General features: G+C 41.3%; 1 protein-coding gene across 1 annotated transcript; it reads right to left on the minus strand.

The window, feature by feature from the left end:
- Nucleotides 1–214: 214 nt before the first annotated feature.
- On the minus strand, nucleotides 215–20,030 carry LOC134551233 (cytosolic phospholipase A2 epsilon-like). The gene is made up of 20 exons (XM_063398590.1): nucleotides 16,838–20,030; nucleotides 14,157–14,229; nucleotides 13,064–13,200; nucleotides 12,538–12,669; nucleotides 11,012–11,052; nucleotides 10,270–10,312; nucleotides 9,550–9,616; nucleotides 9,186–9,355; nucleotides 8,965–9,045; nucleotides 8,193–8,230; nucleotides 7,387–7,522; nucleotides 6,579–6,715; nucleotides 5,946–6,168; nucleotides 5,145–5,259; nucleotides 4,680–4,817; nucleotides 3,385–3,492; nucleotides 2,548–2,739; nucleotides 1,910–2,076; nucleotides 1,320–1,506; nucleotides 215–774 (listed from the first exon to the last, which is right to left on the minus strand). The coding sequence occupies exons 1-20, from the start codon at nucleotides 16,880–16,882 to the stop codon at nucleotides 566–568; spliced, it is 2,439 nt and encodes an 812-aa protein (XP_063254660.1). The 5' UTR covers nucleotides 16,883–20,030; the 3' UTR covers nucleotides 215–565.
- Nucleotides 20,031–20,190: the final 160 nt, after the last annotated feature.

Here is a 20,190-nt window from a genome sequence, read left to right on the forward strand (position 1 = left end):
AGCCAGCCCCAGACCCCTCTCTCCATGGGAAGATGGCAGCTATCCAGACTGGACTGCAGACTCCACGGCTGTCCACACCTTTCCACAGTGCTATTCTCTGTACAGCATGTACTCTTCTCTAAACACGCAGTGTGCCATGATCCCAGTCACAAACCTGTCCCAAAGGTTGCTGCTTCTCTCAGCACCACCTTGCAAATACAAAACGCAAGCCAAGTTAATAAAATATGCTTTTAATGTGGTGTGCCCTGAAGATGACAGGCTTAAACTTAAAGCTCTTTCTCAGGGCAACGAGCACCATGTTTATTATCATTTTAGCACCTTCTTCCTCTTTGTGGCTGCCCATCCTCTGTACCATACAACAATTCATGCTCCATCGTTGCAACTGAATTGCAATGATTTGCTGCAGTGAAATTCTTCGGAGAAAAAGTTCTTCTTCAGTCTTTTTTGTTCACCTGAGACTACCATTTAGTGGGATTGAGCAGGAATGCTTTGAAGCCTGCTGGCTAATTGTAAGGGACCTTCAGTCTCTGGTAAGGGACTCAAAAGCACCCTCTCTTGTCTGACGTTATTCCTTTATCTGCCTTTTCCGCGCCACGGCCGTGCGCAAGGCCCGTATGATGAGGTGTTGGTTATTGAGGATGTTGTACTCAGCCAGCTGCACCAGGCGGTCATACTCCTTCTCAGTGTACTGCAGGGAATATGTTGAGTACGGGGAACAGCGGCCGTAGAGATCAACGTTGCCATCCTCCATCTCTGACTCTGAGCGCCTCTGGCCTAGGAGGGAGGGGTGAGAAATCACTGCTGAGAGAAACCCCTCTGGCCATAAACAAGCAAAGTCTTAACAGAGGAAGGAAAGGAGGTGTCTCTCCACAGAGAGTTCACAGTGTAAATTACTTGCTGGACGTTAATTTTTTTTAAAGAACAAATAATTCTTATTCAAATTTACAGCTCAGTCCCTGGCTCAAGTGCATACCAGTGGCTTCACAGGATGAGGGGAGAAAAAAGGGTGATTATTCTTACATGGGTCAGCACTGTACTTCTTAGCTGTACCTGAAGGTACCTAAAGTATGCGTCTATGGATGTACACATTGGTAGATACATCAAAGTTATCTGAAAACTAATTACCTGTAAGATAACTAGCTAAGAGATTGAAACATCACAGTCCTGGCATCACATCTCACATTGTTAAAAAAATTAAGCAACAGAAACATTTGATGTACTGAAAAGAGTCAACAGTGAAGTTCAAGAGTTGGAGTATTAAAAATATTCCTTTTATTCCTATGATGTAAATCTTCTTTTTAACATCTTTGAGTACTTGCCTGGTGCTTTGTATTTTTGGAAGGTATCATTAACTAGTGGGAAAAATAGCAGTACTGGTGCTCCTGGAGTCTCAGATCCATCAAAGAGGTAACACTCCTTCAGCTTTTTCCTGTCTTCTTCGCTCACATCTACCCTGGGAAAAACAATTCCCTGCTCAGAGCAGTACTTGCAGGTCTGGTCCAAAGGCTAGATCAAGGAATAGAGCAGTACTAAGATTTAAAATAGGATTTTAAGACTCAGGATTTCTCAGAGTCCAGTAATAAAGTAGACATTTTCTCAGCTGCTTGTGCAAAAGCTCTTAACCCCTAATCAAAACCACTGTGTCACTAGACAGAAGTTTTTTGGTTGTTTGTTTGGTTGTTTTGTTTTTGGATTTTTTTCTGAGTCTTAACACAATACAGTTCATCGTACAAGAAAAACAATTGAGACAATGTGCAGCCTATAAAAGATGTATCACACTTCATCATTAAGCCAAAAATGTTAAAGGTTAAAACCTTTTGTAGGACCAACATAAAAAGTACCTAAGCGTTAAAAATTACAGGTATACACATATTGAAGAAGAAATAAAGACTGTTTCAACTACTTTCACCTGTATCTGGGAGCCTGCACTGTAATTTAAATGCAGGATGACATCCACCTTTCTCTCTGGTTTTAAAAGTGGCATGATGCTTGTATTGATGAAAAATCCAGTATCTACCAGAGACAGGAATTCATCTGATGGTGTCAGCTGATTGGGAAATGTGTCTAACACAGTATCTGAAAGAAAATAAATTCTTGCTGTAAGTGCAATACTGCAAAACCTGTTGGCCTGTTTCTCCACCCTTACACCATATCCACAGAGCCTTAACTGGCTACAGTCCTTGGGGAAGGGAGATTTGCCATATCCCTTCTCTCCTACCCTCTCACTCCAGTCACATGCATTTTTGGACCTGCAGTAACACCATTCATGAAGCAGGTTTGTTGTGCCTCCGTACGGAGTGTGTCCTTGAAGAAAGGAAGGTCCTGGTGGCCCAGACTCTGGAGGTGAGTGCCACCAGCAAACCACTGACACGTAGCCCACCACCATGCCATGCTATGTCCTGCAGCACAATCTATCACAGACTGATGTAACAGAGACTCTGCCCAAACCTGGCCTCCGGCCTCAGAGAACAGGTTTAATATCAAACCTGGCGGTTTGTTCTGTGCAGTTTGTTTATTCTCTCCCCAGGCCCCGTGGTCTCCTGTTACCTTTCCACCTGCAGAAGCGCGGGTTCTCCAGGTAGTCGCTGTGCATCTGGAGGCCCCTGAGGAAGCTGTGCTCCTGGGCGATGCAGGCGCGGTCGGTGAGCACGGCGCGCAGCGCGCTGCCCAGGGGCCCGGCCGGCGTCCGCAGCCGCGTCCGCAGCTCCTGCGGCCGCACGGGCAGCGGGGGCTCCTCCTCTGCAGGGAAAAGGAGTTAGATTCACCTGCCAGGGCAGGGCCAGCCCACAAGGAGTCCAGGTAAGTAATAAACCCTGGTGCTTTCTCTTTTTTCTTAGATTCACCTGCCCAGGGCAGGGACAGCCCACAAGGAGTCCAGGTAAGTAATGGACATCGGTAACCCCGATGCTTTCTCTTTTTGAAAGGATCAACAAGTTTAAGCGACCAAATGAAACAGAAAATAAAAAGCTACTCTTACTAGACAAATACCATTTCTCTTACTAGATAAATACCATTTCCTTACACAGTCTGGGCTTAGATAACCCCCCCCAAAGATACAGTGTCAAACAGCAATAAAAGTCTGCTCCAGACATACACACATTTGTGTAACAGACTGAATGCAGGGTTTGGAAAAGGACAGCTGTTGTGCTTCCTTGTATTACTGTAGCTCCCAGTTGAAGCAGTCAAAATCATTTTGCTTTCTTAATAATTTACAGAACAATTTTATTATTTCTGAATGTTTTAATCATGTACCAACATCAGTGTTGACCCCCGATAGATCTCAGGACTGGAGATTTTTAAATTATTCATTTGTACTTTGCAGTATGAGACATATAACTCCATTTAACAAGAAATACACAGTGAGAAGGAAATATGGTTGTTCACCTATATTGTCAATTTGGTCCCGGGTCCACCTGTGCCAGAAATCTTCTGATGAATGGGACAAATTCCAGATATATAACACATTGAATGAAAATAAACTACTCCACATGCCTGTAAAAGAAAAGAGCTTTCTAAGTCAAACATTCACATGTCATGAATCTCAAACTGTAATGATGAGGAGAAACTTGTGAAGTTGTTTCTCGTTATTTTGTTTTAAAAGCATAACGAGTCATTTTTATTTGGCTGCTGGTTTTTAAATCTTATTTTTGGTATCCAGTTTTTGTCTTATGGTGCTTAGGGATAGAGATCTTTGTGAACTAATATGGAATTTGTATTTTTAGGGGAAAAAAAACCAAGTACCATAAAGCTTGTATAAAAAGAAAGGATTAAAGTTTGCAATCCAAGAGATTTGATAAGGGCATAACTACAACATAATCTTACAGCCTCTGCTTTTGTAGGATTCCCTTTTTGAGAACAAGCCTGTTAACACACCAAGGGATCAGATTTGACCATGCATTTTTGAGCTTTGGTTACCCATTAGGGCACAAGTTCTCACTGTTTTTTCATTCAGGGAGTGCAAATGTGTGACAGTCCAGCACAGGCTGAGGCTAAAATCGTACAGTGTCTCCTTCCTGCTCAGTGGAGTGGCCAGTCAAAGAGAAGCTTGCTTGTGAAATCAGTCACACGCTGACAGCTTGTCTCTTTGTCAGGAAAACATACATCCATGCTTGGCTTCAGTCAGCAGCAAAAATGTTTTGAGGATGGCTGTGTTGTTTTCCCCCCAGCCTTGCCCAGGAACCAGTGACATGTGGCCCAGGACTCCCTGGAGCAGGAGGGCCTGGCATGCTCAAACACCCTGATGCAGTGGAGAATCAGCATGAAGGCTCATGTAAAAAGTTTCTAGGGAGCATACAAAATATTGACTACTGGTGAGACAGGCATTAGGCTTGGAAGTTCATCCTTCTGGGGTAGCATGAGCTGAACCATGGATTCCCAAGGAGCTCAATTTTATTGTTGTACTGGAAGCCAGACTATATTTTAATTCTAAACTAGGTTTAAAAGAGTAAATAACTATTTGACAGTCCTTTTGAATTTTCTTCTTTACTGCAAACTGAATCCATTATAGTAAGTATTAATTCAGCAAAGAGATATTTATCCTCTCTGGTGAAACTGCCATGTTTGTCCTGCACCAATGCTTCACTAGTGTGTAGTTTATATAGCTCACATTAAAAAAAAAAAAATCGGAAAAACCAAACCCCCAAAACAAGCAATAAAATAATTTGTTTTTAATAGCTTACCTTCCAAGAAGCAGATCCTGGATTCAGGGACCTTCTTCATCAATCGTCCCATGAAGAACTCACTGCCAAAATCCTCAGTGCGAACAAAAACTCCGTATTTTTGCAATCCCACCTCATATGGGGTGAACTCCACCCATTCTGTAAAAAAGAACCCAAAGAAGAAAACAAGGTTTTATTACAACCCTCAAAATAATTTTTGAGTCTAATATTTCAGACCAATAGCGATGAGTTATAAGTATGCTACAAATGAAAACTCATGAACATGGAAAGGCTTTGGAATATTTTTGAGTCTGTTGCATAGACAGTCAAACTTTTACCTGACCACAAGGATATTAATATGAATACACACCTGCTGAGATTCTGGTCTTCAAATAAGATGGGGTTTTTAGGCTGTCTAAAAAGATTGTTCCACTATCTACCACCTTAAATATAAAGACAAATAACTGTCAGAAGTCTCATAATTACCTTTGAAATCCAGAGTGCTGTAGTTGTTCTTGACATTGACTGCAGTGTAGATAGGAAGTGGGTTCTGACCACGATCAATGGCTCGTTGCTGATCAGAGAGTCTGTGGTTGTCTTTCTGTGATTCCAGAAATATGGTTACACTGAGACAAAAATTAGCACAGCAATATTTTCTCTGCATCTAAGCTTGCAGGACAGAAAAAATCCTGCCTCTAATGTATAATGTGTGCTTGGCTTATCTTCTGAAATGCTCCATATTTTTCAAAATTCCCATAAGCATTTTGTTACTGAAATACTTGCAGCCATCCAATCTGATGCCAGATTATTTGATGATGCATTAAGATGAAAACACAAAGTAATAATAAGGAGCAGAAAGCAATACTTTTGATATGAAACACGTTACTGTATTATGCTGGAGCTTTATGGAAGACCCCACACCTTTCAAAATTCTGCAGATCCTTTTGTTAACACCTCTCATGGGCATGCATAATTTCTGCAATTTTATTATTTCTAAACAAGTAACTTGCAGAATATGAAAAACAATTCTTAAACTGTTTCAAAATGTTAGTCTTGGAGTTTCCTCAGAAAAACATATTCAAAATTCCACAAGCAAGAATGCTGATTTCCACTGTGGATGAATATCTACAAGGCTGGCACCAAATGTTTTGGAAATGGATGTGCATTTGCTTACACAGTCTTGTAACAAACTGCTTTTCTCAGAGCCAACAGAAAAATATCTTCTCCAGAAATAAATTTTCAGGAAATGGTAAGCCACTGTAAATGCTGCTTTATGATATACTGTACCCCATCATGCAAAAAAGATTCCAGGACAAGGCCCCAGAGATCTATAAAAGACGTTTTGCGGCCCTCTCTTTTCCGTTGGCACAGCTGCTTTTTGTAATACTTCAAATATTCAAAGGAAAAGGAATTTATTTTGCATTTTGTCATATGTTTTCGAGCCTCACTGATTTGCTCGTCGAGATCCTTTTGTGACCAGTCAGCATCTCTGTACAAGTTTGACATGGTCCTAGGAAGAGGAAAAACATATTGAAGAGGCAAAAAGAGAATACCAAGGTTTGAGGTAGGCAATAGCTGTATTTCATATTTCTGTTTTGAGTTCTTGATTTGAAATTAAAGGTTTCCTGTCTTCAGTTCCCTATGAAACCGTCATGTTCCTTTGAAGTCACAGTCATTATCCCTGTCAAAACAGCTTGAACAATTTCCAATAAACTATTCTTAGAAAAACACATGCATGTAGTTGCAAATTATGTGACTTTCCCCCATGAAAAGACTTTGTTCTGTCAGTTTTGGAAGAAGAACAAGAAGTAGGAGCGCTGAGAAATTATCACAAGTAAGCTCCTCTACATCAGCCCGTCTCCTTCAGCACTTGGGTGTCGTCAGGGAGACTCCAGCCAAGGGCTGCCCAGTCCCACTCACCATGTAGTACCAGACAAGCCCGTCAGGTAGGTGGCACAGTCCAAGACACCGAGCTTCTTGAGCCCCCTCAGGCTGCCATAGAGTGCAGTCAAGGATCTCATCCCTCCTCCCGTGGTCATGACAGCCACCACTGGGGTCTGTGCACACAGGGACAGAAAGGGCCGGCGTCACTCGGCGGCTGCGCCTGACCGCGCCTCTCAGCAGAGACCCCCGATACATAAAGCCAGACACCACCACATGTGCCCACGCACAGCCTTCTTTCTAAATTATTTCTACTGAAATATAAGGTACCATTTGTTTTATAAGGGAGAACAGGAATAGATGCAATGACCATTTCTGCTTAGATATCTGACACTTGTCTCCAATGTGTTCAACATAGATGTTTGGTATGAAACAAATTAAAATGCATTAATTCAAACCAAAAGAGACAGTAAGAGAGAAAAAAAATCAGTTGAAAAAGCAGGAATTAAAATGAAATCTCACAGGTTGAAGAGAGGAGGGACTATCAACGAGGATAACAATAATAGAGTAAAGAGTGTGGAAGAAGCCATTCCTATACAAGGAGTATCTGATCTGGTTTCCAAGGAAGATGTAGCAGAAAAAGGGTTAAACTGAGGATAGCAACTGCAAAGAACACAAACAGCAGGGTGAATTTAGAGGTATGGGGCAGTATTGGAGGTATACATAAGTTTTAAGATGAGGAAAGATCAGAAAAAATTCTAACTGTGAAGAAAAAGAGATTGTATTATGCCATTATGCTCTCACTGCTAAGCACAGGTGAGATGTTTTAAATGTTTTCCTTACAGACCTCATGGTCCAGCAGATCCTGTTCCAGCTGCAAAACCTTCCTCAGAGCAGGAATAACATAATTCTTCCTTTTGCAGAGAAAGTCTTGCTCCTGTATGCAGAGGTCAAATCCTAAACGCACATCAAGGCGGTCTGGGCTGAAGCAGAGATCAGGAAAAAAGAATATTCCATTTTATTATTGGTAGACAAGCTCAGAGTTTCCAACGCAATATAATGAACCTGATCCACAAAATACTACATTTACAAGAGGTCTCTTTCCCACACTCCCAAGCAAGTATACATAGCTGCATGAAAGAAGAATAGAAAAAAATGACTGATAGATTTCTAAGCAGCTATCAAAATAAAACCTAAGACATTCCTGCAACTAATTTCTAAGGTATCTGCTATCTGGATTCTCTCATATTTTAGTGAACTGAGAGCTATAGGAAAAACTTCTCATACTTTCTTGAATTAGGCAGAATTTTTTCCTACTTCTTAATCAACAATGCTAGGTGATTGGCTGTGCCCTGGCCCAGCGTTAAAGGAAAGGTAAAAGACTGTGCTGAGCAAAACACTGGGCAGCATAATTGAATTTTAATATTATTTTTTCTATTTTATGTGTATTTTTTTCATTATGCATGTCTCAGTATTGGTTATCTACGTGTATTACACTATGCTACATGCAGCTGCTTCCAGGTCATGTGAATCCCACATCCCCTGGTCACGTCACCTACACTCCTGTGAGTGCCTCCTCCTCAGTAAAGAGCCTAGGGTGAGATAAGTTCAGCTAAGTAAAAGTTAACCTCCAAGAGGGGCCAAGTCTCTTACCAGTCTTCTGCCTTCATGTACAAATCGAATCTTTTATCCTGGAAAGCAAGAATGTGAACAATGTGAGTGCTGACAACCTGCTTCTTCCCGGCAGCCTGAGGTGGAATTTTATCTTGTGCCATCCTAGCAATGTGGGTACAAATCAGGAGCTCTGAATAATCAGGAGGTTGAATAATCCAGCAGCCTATGCAAAATGACTGTCGTGTTTTACTGAAAGGGAAGTTGTGCACTAATTTTTCATGTTTTCTAGTAAATGGAACATCTGAGGATAACTGCTGTTTACAGAGTAATGATAATGTATACCTTACCCACCTCTACTAAGAGTACCTCTTAGGCAGCCAGCCGGGACTACGATCCTAACAGCAGCATTTGTTCCCCCTTTCTGTGGCTTATAGCCCACAGCAGTCATGATGCTTTCATTCCACATGGATTTTTTAACCATGAGTCTAAAAGTGCCTTGTAAAGCCTCGTCAGCATCAGCAGGAGTCTGATGCTACCTGGGTAAGTTCAGGTGCCCCGCTGGTGTGTGAGAAGGGGGAGAGCAGAAGTAAGAAGTGAAGTACGATCAGGATGGAGTAGCAAGATGCCAAACATCTACCCAAACAGAACAAGGCACAACCTGTCCTAAATCCTGAAAGACCTACCCATGTTAGGCTGTGGTATTTTTGTCTGCGGGCTTTCATTGTCAGAAAGTACCATGGTAATCATCAGGGGGATGCAGACTTCCACATCCCGGTTTCTCAGCCTCTGCCACAAAAAAACAGGCACTCACCTCTGCTAAGATCATGTTTTTTCCACTTGGAATGGAATGAAGTTCCACATTTGGAGAGCCTGTATCACATACACGTGAGTGCTGAAAAAATACAAATAAACCCAGGTTTATGTTGTAAGAAATGTTACTCTCTGCCCACAATGCAAATTAATGTTACTATTTATGGTGTCTAATATTTTACATGCCATTATTATGTTTTTTAAAGCTCAGTTGTAACATACTGAGGAGGGAGATCGTTTCTTCTCTGGTAGTGTAACATCCAGAGTTGGCTGCTTGTATCTGGCATAGTGGAATTTGGCAGGAGAGGAGGAGCTGAAGAGCAGATTAGATCCCAGCACAATGTCCTGGGTGCCTTCATAAGAGCCTTGTACTTTAAAGGAAAATTCTTTTTCTAAGGAAATGACACAAAAACAGACACAGATTAGTTTTCTCATCAAAACCAGTAACAAAAATTCTTACAAAGTCTATCACAAGGCTGTTCTCATGTTTTGGATTTTTTGGGGTTTTTTAATTCTTACATTAAGCCAATTGTGTTCATAATATTAGCATATCAGTTAAAAACAGCTGATTGAGAAATAACCTTACTTGATTTCTTCTCTTTTTTCTTCTTTTTCTCAACCACTTGAACTTCTAAGCAGCAGATTTTGCGAGACTGTAAGACATGTGAACAGTAAAATACATCACGGCAGGGAATTTTCCAATGTGACATTCTGTTTCCTAGACTAAATGGGACACAACCAGAGCAAGGCAGGTGTGCAGTGTGGATGAACAAGGCTTGCAGAAAAGAGAAGATAAGGACAAGGTGAAAAACAGTACTTTCAGGATCCCAGAGAAGTGAGGATTGTTTTAAACACAATTCATGAGCAAGCAAAGATGATAAATGAGAAAATGTCAGGGATGGGAAGTCCCTGTGTAAAAAGCACAGTTATGAATGTGGGAAATTATGTGTGCACAGGACAGGACAAACCCTCTCCAGCAATATGGGAATGTGATATTAATAACTTCAGCAATATAGGAGTGATGTCTAAGGAAGAATTCACTACTGCACTGATGTTTGAGACCTAAACCAATTCCATCTGTTTCCTTTGCAACAGCAAAGGGGTGTTGGGATGTGGGATCTCCATGCTGTTCCAGCCACAGCGTCTCCAGAGGTGCCATCCACAAGGATGTGTCACTATGAAGTGGGAAATGAAAATGTTTCAATTCTGGCTGTCTCAGTCAAGGGGTATGTTGTCCTGATGACTGTGAGTCAAGTGAAACACGTGTGGCAACAGGACAAGACAGGTGATGAAATACAACACTCACCACTAGCACTCCATTAGTAATGATGGTTTCAGGAGGGCCTGAACTAGGAAACAGAAAGAAAAATGCATTTATAATAACTCATTAAAATTACAGTATAGTTCATCAGCCCCACCCTTCTCCTGATTTTCCTCTTGCACATTTTTACCTGCATACTGGATTTGAAAGAAAAGTCCCAGGAAACTCGTTGTACAAGTTTCCTCACTCTGCTATGTCAAGGCACAATTGTCATCCTACTGGCTCATCCAGTCCTGGAGCTCAGCAAAAAACAATGCCAAAGATGCTCTGAGGCCAAACCATGTAGCGAATTTATGCTGAGTCCCAAGCTGAGGCCAAGGATGGTTTCATGGAATCCAATTTTTTAAAAAATCACGCTTTGTTAGATGATGGAACAATAAAGGCTCTGGATCAGAAATCCAGCACATTATTCCATGTTGTGTTTTGAAGGAAGATGGACTCTTTTTCTGATCTCAAACACAAGTGCATAACAAACCAGCAACATCCTGGCCTTAAACAATGTTCATTACATTAGACAAAGAAAAGGTTTTAGGGTATTCTCCCTGTTTGTGGGAGTTTGTGGGAAGTTCATGGGAGGTCATCCTGGCATTCACCCATTTGTTGACAAAGGTCATAGCACAGATTTCTCGGGAATGATGCACTCTGAACAATCAGACTAGATTATTTCAAGTCTCTGAATTGCTGTTTCTTTTTGTTCCAGGTAATGTTGCATTTCATGTTTACTCACATATTATCCAAGGCAAATCCCACCTCCAACTCCTCTTGTCTCTGGAAAGTAAAGAAAGGAAAATTATTTTGGTACTAGTTTACTGGCAGTTCTCATAATGCAAGTTCTCATTCTCACAATCTGGGTATGCATGCACTGTTTGTGACCAGCAGAGCATTTACAATAGAGGCACACACCACCTCACATCTCTGTGTCTTGAGCCTCCAGATTCTCTACTGATAGGAAGCTTGTGGATGGCTGTCATAGCAGCTTTTAACGCAGAAATTGTTTTGCTTGCCTGCTTCTGCTGGGGCCTAAGGGACAGACCTAGGAGGATATGTTGTCTCATTCTGAGTCTGCCAGCTCAGACCTGCTGAAGGGGAGAGTGAAAGCCTCCTGGTGTCAGGAAGAGAAATGGTGACATGCAAAGCAGTTATGGAAGAGGAAAACCTTTTTGTCTGGCAACAAACTGAGGGCTTTGGGACAGTGGTAAATCTGCCATTAAGGCCTGGTCTGTGAAGCAGTAAAAAGAGTATAATCCTCAGGGGAAAGAAAGCACAAGCAAGAGGAAAACAAAACTGAAGAGCGAAGGGATGATGAACAGTGAAGTGAGATCATGGTGTAGGGTACTTAGTTGTTCAAATTACCTACTGAATTAAAGACACCAAAAAGTTAATAATATAGGACAATATAGTTTACAAAGACTTGAGGAGTAAGAGCTCTGACTGGTGTAGCTGTGCAAACACAAAAAGAAACGGCTTGGATATGGCCAAGCCACTGTAAGCACCCAAAGTGACCAGCTGAGTTAAAACTAACCACAGTTTTCACTTCACCAGAGCTTAGTGGAAGTCCACACACTGCTCCTTTGGTATTTTGCAAGGAACAAAATTGTCAAACAAAGCATTTAAAGACAATGAAGTGCAGTGTGGAGCTTGGGTGTGTGTAGATAAGGTGATTCCTCAATTGAGTGGCGCATGACAGATGCACAAGGAACTGGAAGGGAACTGGGAAAGGAGAATGACAGACAGGACACACTGGGAGATGGGATGTACAACCTTCAGTCTCCCTGGACATTCAAGATAGGATTATTTCTTGCTGCCAAGCTGGGTGGCGTGACTTAGACTTTATTTAAACACCCATGCCACATTCCATAATTAGCCACTAGTTTGGTTTGACATTTAGTTCTGATCACAGAGTTTTTACTTCCTAACTATTAGGCTAAGTAACAGGTTATGATAAAAGCATCAGGTACTGCCATGGACACCCTCCTTGACCCTCGATGGGGGCAGGCTCTGCAAAGTGACAATTTTGCCAATACACTTGAAATTTGTGAGCTTCTGTGGCCAACACCAAACCATTCAGTGTGCCTACAGATCCAGGTCTGAAGAGGTTTTCCCCCATTAGAGTGAAAACTAACTTATTTTTATGTGGCTAGGCAGCTGACACACAAGAAGGAAAAAGGCAAAATTTTACAAATAACATTTTGGACAGAAAAGCTAACAAACACATTCTTTCCAAGGTATTCCATTTCTTATTTTGGACCTCACCTGAGAATCGCACTTGAAGTGCATGAAGACTTCCTCTCCCAGGGAAAGTTTGGCTATGTCAAAGTACACTGTGAAGAGGTGGTCATCCTGAGTAACCACGTCCTTATCATAGAGTGCCAGCTCCAGCACATTCTGCGAAAGGAAGGAAAGGACTTTAGAAATGTGTCAGGTTTTCTTTGAAGCAGGAGATATTGGGGAAAAGAGTTTTAGTCAGCTGTTGTGAGAAGTGGGAGGACATACAGAAAAAGAACAGGAAGGAAAGGAAGTGGAGAGGAAATCAACTCCATGTCAGCACCTATGAAGTGGAATGAGAGGAAATCACAGACATTTCAAGTGCTATATTCTACCTATGGCTGAGAGAGACAATCATCTTTCACAGCATGGAAAACCATCATGAGGGTATGAGTTATTCTCACATCTTTCTGCATCTTTCCTTGCCTCTTGAGAAAATTCTTATGTCTCTCTGCAAAAGGATAACCCTCAGTAGCTCCCTTGGTCAGTTACCAGAGAAGTCCCAGTTCAGTACCTTGACCTGACTCTGGATCCTGAAGTAGAAGGTTTCATTCCAGACTGGATCTTTGCAATTACTGATGGCTTTAGTCTGAAATTTGTCATTTGAAGCTGTTGGCAGCCACAGGCTCACGTAGCAGTCAGTATGGCTCACTGTATTAAAAACACAAACATCTGAAATGAGCATTTGCTCTAGAAGAAAGAATTAATTGAACAATATCAAGTTTTGTTTTCTAAGAGATACACTATGATACAAAATGGCATATTTGTTCAACATAAAAAATACAATTTAGGTAGAAGGAATGGAGAAAAAGGAAGGGTGACATGACTCTTCTCGAATAAATGTGATTAAAAATATAATAAATTCAATAAACATGAAGAGTTTTCTCCTCCTTGTATGTCATCAAACAGTTTAGTCAAGGATAAAATAATCCAGGATGAATGCAGCAAGCGTTAAGGAAACAAAGTGGTATCTTCTCCTTTAGCCAAACAGAACATGAAGAAAAAGCTTTCTAATTTCTGCATAAGTAAAGATACAATCTTCTACTATATTTTAGTTCCAGGCCAGCAAAAGCCAGAGGAGCTACAAAATGTAACATCTGATGGGCTTTTATCTGGGAATGCTGGCACACAGAGAATCAGAGTACTTTAGATTACTTAGTTTAGATTACTTAGCATTGAGAAAATTTTGAATACAAGCTAAATTTGACACAAGGCTTCTCATCTTTCAGTATTTACTCAACCAGTGCAACCAATTTGTGTTCTTGGTTACATAAATAAACACCAGAGGAAAACATGGGAGATCTTTCCACATTTTTTGCTTTCAACAGATCACAGAGCTTTTACTGCTCCCTTTGTGGAGCAGAGAAATGTGTGAGATAGGCACAGCTGTGACCTTATGGAGTTACCTCTGCACAGAACAAGGGCTGATGCAAAGAAGAGCAACACACTCTATGCTCACTGCTGGAACCAGCACACCAACAACAAAACTTTCTCCATTTATGGAAGAAATCTAGAAAGCTCCTTTTCTTGGAGCAGGACTAGCTGTTAGCCCATGGAGGGGAGAGGGACCACCACAAGCTCCTCTGCAGAACACTACAGATACTTACAGACATCTGCCTGGTGGATATTTCTTGCTCTTATGACTCTTACAGTGAGTAAGTAACATAGAGAGGATTCTGTCTGCAGGGAAAAAACCAAACATACAAAAGTAAGGAATGAATGCTAAACTTAGACAGTATATTTAGAAGACAGAAGTGATCAAAAGTGATAAACACTCAACTCAGGAACAATTTAGTTGAATTTTCTATTTGATTATGAAATAGCCAATATATTTATTTTACTGCTAACATCTAAATCCTGTACTAGACTGGAATACTTTACTTCTGTAGCGTGATATGAGAATTTATCTTATTAGAGCATTTATTTGTTTCTTATCTACAATCTGGCTGCACAAAGTGCTAAGATTTAGCCCCAGCTTGGAAGATTTATTCTTTTAAATTTCCAAGGTAGAAAATGAAGACATGCTTCAGATCTTTTTCAAGTGATAAAATAATTATTGTGGTGATTACTTCTATCCAGTCATTACATATATTCGGTCTCCTGGGCTATGAGATATGATTTTTCTGCTCTTTTAAATGTACAGTACTCTGCTGAGTTAAATGCTGACCTCTGATCCCCAAACTGATTTTAAGATCTGAGAAAGAGATCACTTTGCTTTGCACTTCCACCATGCTAGTCACTAGGTATGAGTTTTTCGTTTACAGGGATATAGCTGCCCTCTTGAGCTAAGGTCACCTCTGACTTTTTCTTGGGAGAAATTTCTCTCTAGTTTTGAAGTATGTAAACTCTTCACATATTGAGCTTCTTTGCACTGTTTTGCCTAAGAAGCGTAAACAGTGTTTTACACCTGATGAGAAACCCTTGTTTTTTCTTGTGGCTTCCCTCTTTCATATTAGCCCATGTTTCTGACCTCATGCATGACATCTTAGCCTCTCATATTAGCATTCTGATTGCATATTGGAGATAGGAGTTCATATCTCCTCTCCATTTACCATAAAATAAATAAATAACTTCCACATAACTTACTATTTCTACTATCATGGGGGGGGGGGGGGGGAAAGACACAACGTGCTGGAATATAAATCTGCAGGAAAATTTTGCTCCAAAAGACCTAAAAGGCACTTAGCATGACTACAGGGCCAAAGGTTTCACCTATATTGCAAAATGACTATAAAAGACCACTGCCAGCCCTGAAGCGGCATTAGCATGACCTCATTAGACCCACTGAGAAAGAAGTGTGACACAGGTACTGCAGGAAAGATGAGCAAGACTTTTAGCTGGACTGTCTGAGCAGAACAGTTTGGTGTGGACTGTGTTAATAATGTCCATCTATAAAGAGTGTTCATGGGCTTAATGGAATATATGTCCACGTGAAGTCTCTCCAAATGTTTAACCTGAGTGCAACAATGCAGGCAGCCAGGGCTAATGAATACATGTTGTTGAGACTGGGGGCAGTTAGCAGGTGGGCTAATGTAGAAACAGGTAAAATCAGCCTCCAAGTAACCAAAGTAACACTTTTCCACTCTAGGAAGACACCAAGCAGGCCACTGGGTGTGCTGATCAAGGGTGTCAAACCACTGCCAAGGGTCCCAAGAGTAGCTGTGGATCAGACTACCAAGGGCACTTGAATTCATGTCTAAACCCTACCTCCTAAAGGCACAGAAATGAGGCAGGTACAGAAAGTGATCAGTAATTACAGAACCAATAACTGATGCTGCCAGTGGCTGGCTTTGGAGAGGGCAATTCTTGGAAGGGCTCAACTCAGTTTCATGGATCAGATCCCCTGGAGCCACCTTCGCGGTGATCCCAATGTGCCAAGAAGGCAGTGCAGATTGAACAAAATACTCAGGCATGTGGATGTGCCCTGTCATGACCAAGGAACCTTGGCTTAAACATCACAGAGCTATAAATAACAAGGGACCAAAATCCTGTCAGCTTTGTGAGTTTTGACTAAAAAATCTGTGATGTTTGGTGTGTTTTCAAACTGCTGCAATCCCCGAAGTGTAGAGAGTTGTACTGCAGGGTGTATTTTCTCATCTTTGAGTTTTCCATTCAGCTAATTAAGAAAAAGTTGGCTGTCCCTTAAACTGTGCGGACAATACCTGCTACTCAGCAACTGTACTCATCACAAAACAGAACAAGAGAGAGTTCCTAATTTTTACTGAATGGCTTCAAACTAGAGAGAGAAAAGGTAAAAATCTTTTCTAGCACATCTAGTCCTCTCATTTCCTAGAGGAGAGATTTCATGTCTGAAGGCTCCTGAAAACCTTTGAGTTTTTACTAGAGGCCAGAAGAGGCGTTAATTCGGGAAATCAGGTGTTGAAAATCAATTGTAAAATTCTGCCATACTGTTGTGAGAATAAATGGCATAAATTTCTAGCTCTTGCTATCTACACTGGCAGGAAACTTATCCTTGTGCTTTAGCAAGACATGTAGAGAAAGCCTATTGAAACCCATCCTTTTAAAGATATTAGTCTTGTTTGAACAGAGATTGTTCCCCATGTGCCAAGGACAGGAAGCCACACTAGGAATTTAACATGAAGCAAGACTATCTAAGTGGAATGATCAAAGCGATAAGCAAGACAGCGTCTCATGGAGGGAACTGAATGGGTTACAGTAGCTAATTAAATTGTTTGGCAGATGCTGAACCCTATCTGTTTTCATCCAGCCTCCACCCAGCAGGAAAGTCCCCTTTACAGTTTCCTTTTGAAATTCCCCTTTGTGGTACCTTTGCAAGAGAAGTCCACTGTTTCCCATCAGGATTCAGCTGCATAGTTCCGTCTCCTTGTTGAGAGGTTTGAGTGATCAGCTCCTGGAACAAGAAGGGCCAACGTTATCCCTGGGAAAACCATCATTTCTCTTAAAGGCAATCCTCCTTGGGAATAGAGAACTTCAGAGCCACAGGGACAGGGAGCCCATAGCCAGTGCTGGCTGTAGAGCCCTGGCAGGAGCTGGGGTTTCCTGCGGTGCCTGGTGCCACTGCCTGGGCTGTGCTTGCCCCACTAAGCCTGAGCAGAGGCGTAGCAGCCAGGTAAGGTCCGCCCTTCATGACACACGGGGAGGGGAAGAGCTCCTGGCCCTGGCTGTTAAAGGAACAGCAAACCTGTCTCCCATAAACACACCCTGTCATTAATCTTTCACCTTGAAGTACATGTCCGTGTTATTAAATACTTATTCTGAAGTTCCATATATGATGTGTCTCAAATAATAAAACCCCCTAAATATTCAAAATGCCCCCTTGTAAATAAGCTCCTACTCCCCAAATAGTTTTCATTTTCTTCCTGTAGTTTACTATAACTTTTAAAGTTTCAATATTGAGATCTTGAAGCCTTCACTTTCTTCATCCTGCATAGAGTCATTATAGTCAATGGTAGTCAAGAAAGTTGTATCATCTTTGCACTACATGCAGTACAACCATTTGAGATCCCAGATGCCTTGCTTTGCTCTGCACCCTTCTTACCTGAGACAAAATGCCATCTTGGTCCATGGTGGCTGCGCTCACACACACGTCCAGTGTTATCTGCGGCAATGCAATCTCACATCTCCCAGCTGCCGCAGACACCAATAGTTCAAATGTCTCAGATGCAGGTGAGCAACTATTTTATAAACTGACTCAGAGCCCCACCTCTGACTGGTTTCTTAGAACCAGTTACTCCCCTCCCATTTTCTTATGGTAGGAAGCTGAATCCTGTGGTCAAATTAATAGGAAAAAATACCTTTGCCAATATAGCAGGGGGAAGTATTGTGTTTGAGTCACTTAGTTCTATACTGGCCAATGGCAGGTTTAAAACTAAACATAAGAGAAGGATGCTCTCTTACCTGAGCACTGAATTTCCAACTTAGCAAAACCTCAAAGCCCACAGAAATACATACTCTGCAATAAGATACAGCAACAGTACATACATTGAATTTAAGTTATCTGTGACAGTAAGCAGTTAAAATAAAACAGCTAATGAGGAAAAAAAAAAAAAAAAAAAGAGAACACTATAGCTCTCAGGCTAGCCTGGTTATTGCAAAAAACAGTTTAAGGCTTTCTGAACCACATGTCCCTACAATCCCAGGCCTAGGCATGCAGAGCAGTGCACTCATATGGTGGTTTAGATCTATTCAGCCAAGTTCCAGCAGGGCTGGGTCTCTCCTTAAGTCATTGTATTCCTTCCCTCTCCTTTCCTGTGGCTTGTTATTATTATTTTTGTGTTTAGATGTAGAGTCCTGAAGCAGTGACTTTCCTTAGCTTAGCTCCACACCCATGAATACTTTTGCACCGTTTTCCAGTTCAGACTGACTCCGGCTGCAAACTAGCTGCATTTAAGTGCCTGTGTCTGACCCAATGAAACCTGCCAGCCAGATGCAAAACTCAGCCCTGACCTCACGCCGCCCTCCCCAAAGTCCTTGGCACAGCTGTCACACCCCTGCTGGGGCAGGACACCTACCCCTGTCCACACACAGCTGACACTGTGACATTGCAGCTGGCACAGCCCACTAGAAGAGGATTAGAAAAGGCAGCCAAAGACTGCTGATCATCAACAGATCATAAGAGATCAAACTTTCAGGGGAAAGGGATTCTTTTGGCTTCCCTGCTTCCCCAGTATATCAACTTTGAGCAAAAAGATGCTCATTCCCTGAGCATTCTTGAGCTTACTGGTCAAACATTGCCACCAGCCAGTACAGATCCCCTTTGCACATTCCCATGCAGAATAATATCAACAGTCATCACAGCCAATTTGCTAGAATAAATTTTTGCCATAGGGTACAGTATTTTGTGACGCCATGAAGGGATGTGTCTACACATGTGGCATGTTTTCTCTGTGTGCCAGCTCAATGCTGTGGCTTGATGAAATGCATTTTTCATTGGGTCACAGAAAATTGGCAGTATTGGCATCTGTCAGTCATGTTTAAAGATGATGCTTTACTATGACATCTCCTTGGAGGGCAAAAATATTAACCAGACTGTCCACCAGGACGGGGCCTCTGAGGCTTTCGCCGCCATAGTGCCAGTGGCCAAAAAACTCTCGTTTTCATGGACAGCATTTGCAATCCACATCAAGGACAGCTCTTGCATGAGGGAGGGACCATGCCTCACTCTGTACTCCTGCAATCTGTCTCTGAGACATTCCTTTATCCATGATGCTCACAGCAAGTATTTGGTATGCTCTGCAGAGATAAAAACAGTTTTGTTTCCAGGAACAAGGAATGTTCACACTGTGAACCTGAAGCATATTACTGAAATGCTTGAATATGTGCAGCAAGGCAGAATTTTCATTTTGCAAACAAGCCTTTATTGTCTTGTATACACAAAATTTCTGCATGTAAATAACATTTCTTCAGAACTGGAGGCGGCAAGAGTTTATGGCTGAAACCTGTGTTTACTTTTGCACAACAGGGTTTTCAAGTAAAAATGGAAGCAATTCCCAGGATTATATGCAGAACATATATCGTCATATTTCTAACTATGATTAGTGAAACTACCACAAAACAAACAAAAAAACAACAATCAGAAGCGCATAGTTGTTCAAAACCTAACAAGTTTCAAATGTTAATATTTATGCCATGATCTTTAGGCTGGCAACCTTAGGCTACAGTTGCACAAAAATGTAAGTTTTATTTTGGCATAATAAATAACTAAAGTGTTGGAAAAGTCATTGCAAACCAATTTGTAAAGAAAATTTGTCATTGCTCCTTGCTAAAATGAAAATCCTTGAAGTGTCATTTCGTAACAAGCCAAATGTTATTCGGCTGTGAATGAACCCTGTTATTTTCAGGTTGGGTTCCCTGGGCTGACGAGGTAGGCAGTCTATTATAAAGAAGTTATGTTTCATAACAAAGATGTTTTGTAAAATATTAACATGAAATGTTTCAACTTACCCAAGCATTTTCCCTGGTTTATTTTAGTCCCACATTATAATATGTAGTTGATAGACTTTTTTCTGGCTGAATAAACTCTTCATTCAAAATTTTCCCAGTTGTCTTTAGGACACAAAACTTATTAATAAAGTGTTTTCAATTTGACTTGCTCCTGGGATGCAAAAGTTGTTATAGATTTATAACTTTTATAGCTCACCCTCAGCACAGTTCAGAACA

This window comes from Prinia subflava, chromosome 5 (genome assembly GCF_021018805.1).
Source record: "Prinia subflava isolate CZ2003 ecotype Zambia chromosome 5, Cam_Psub_1.2, whole genome shotgun sequence".
Taxonomy (NCBI): domain Eukaryota; kingdom Metazoa; phylum Chordata; class Aves; order Passeriformes; family Cisticolidae; genus Prinia; species Prinia subflava.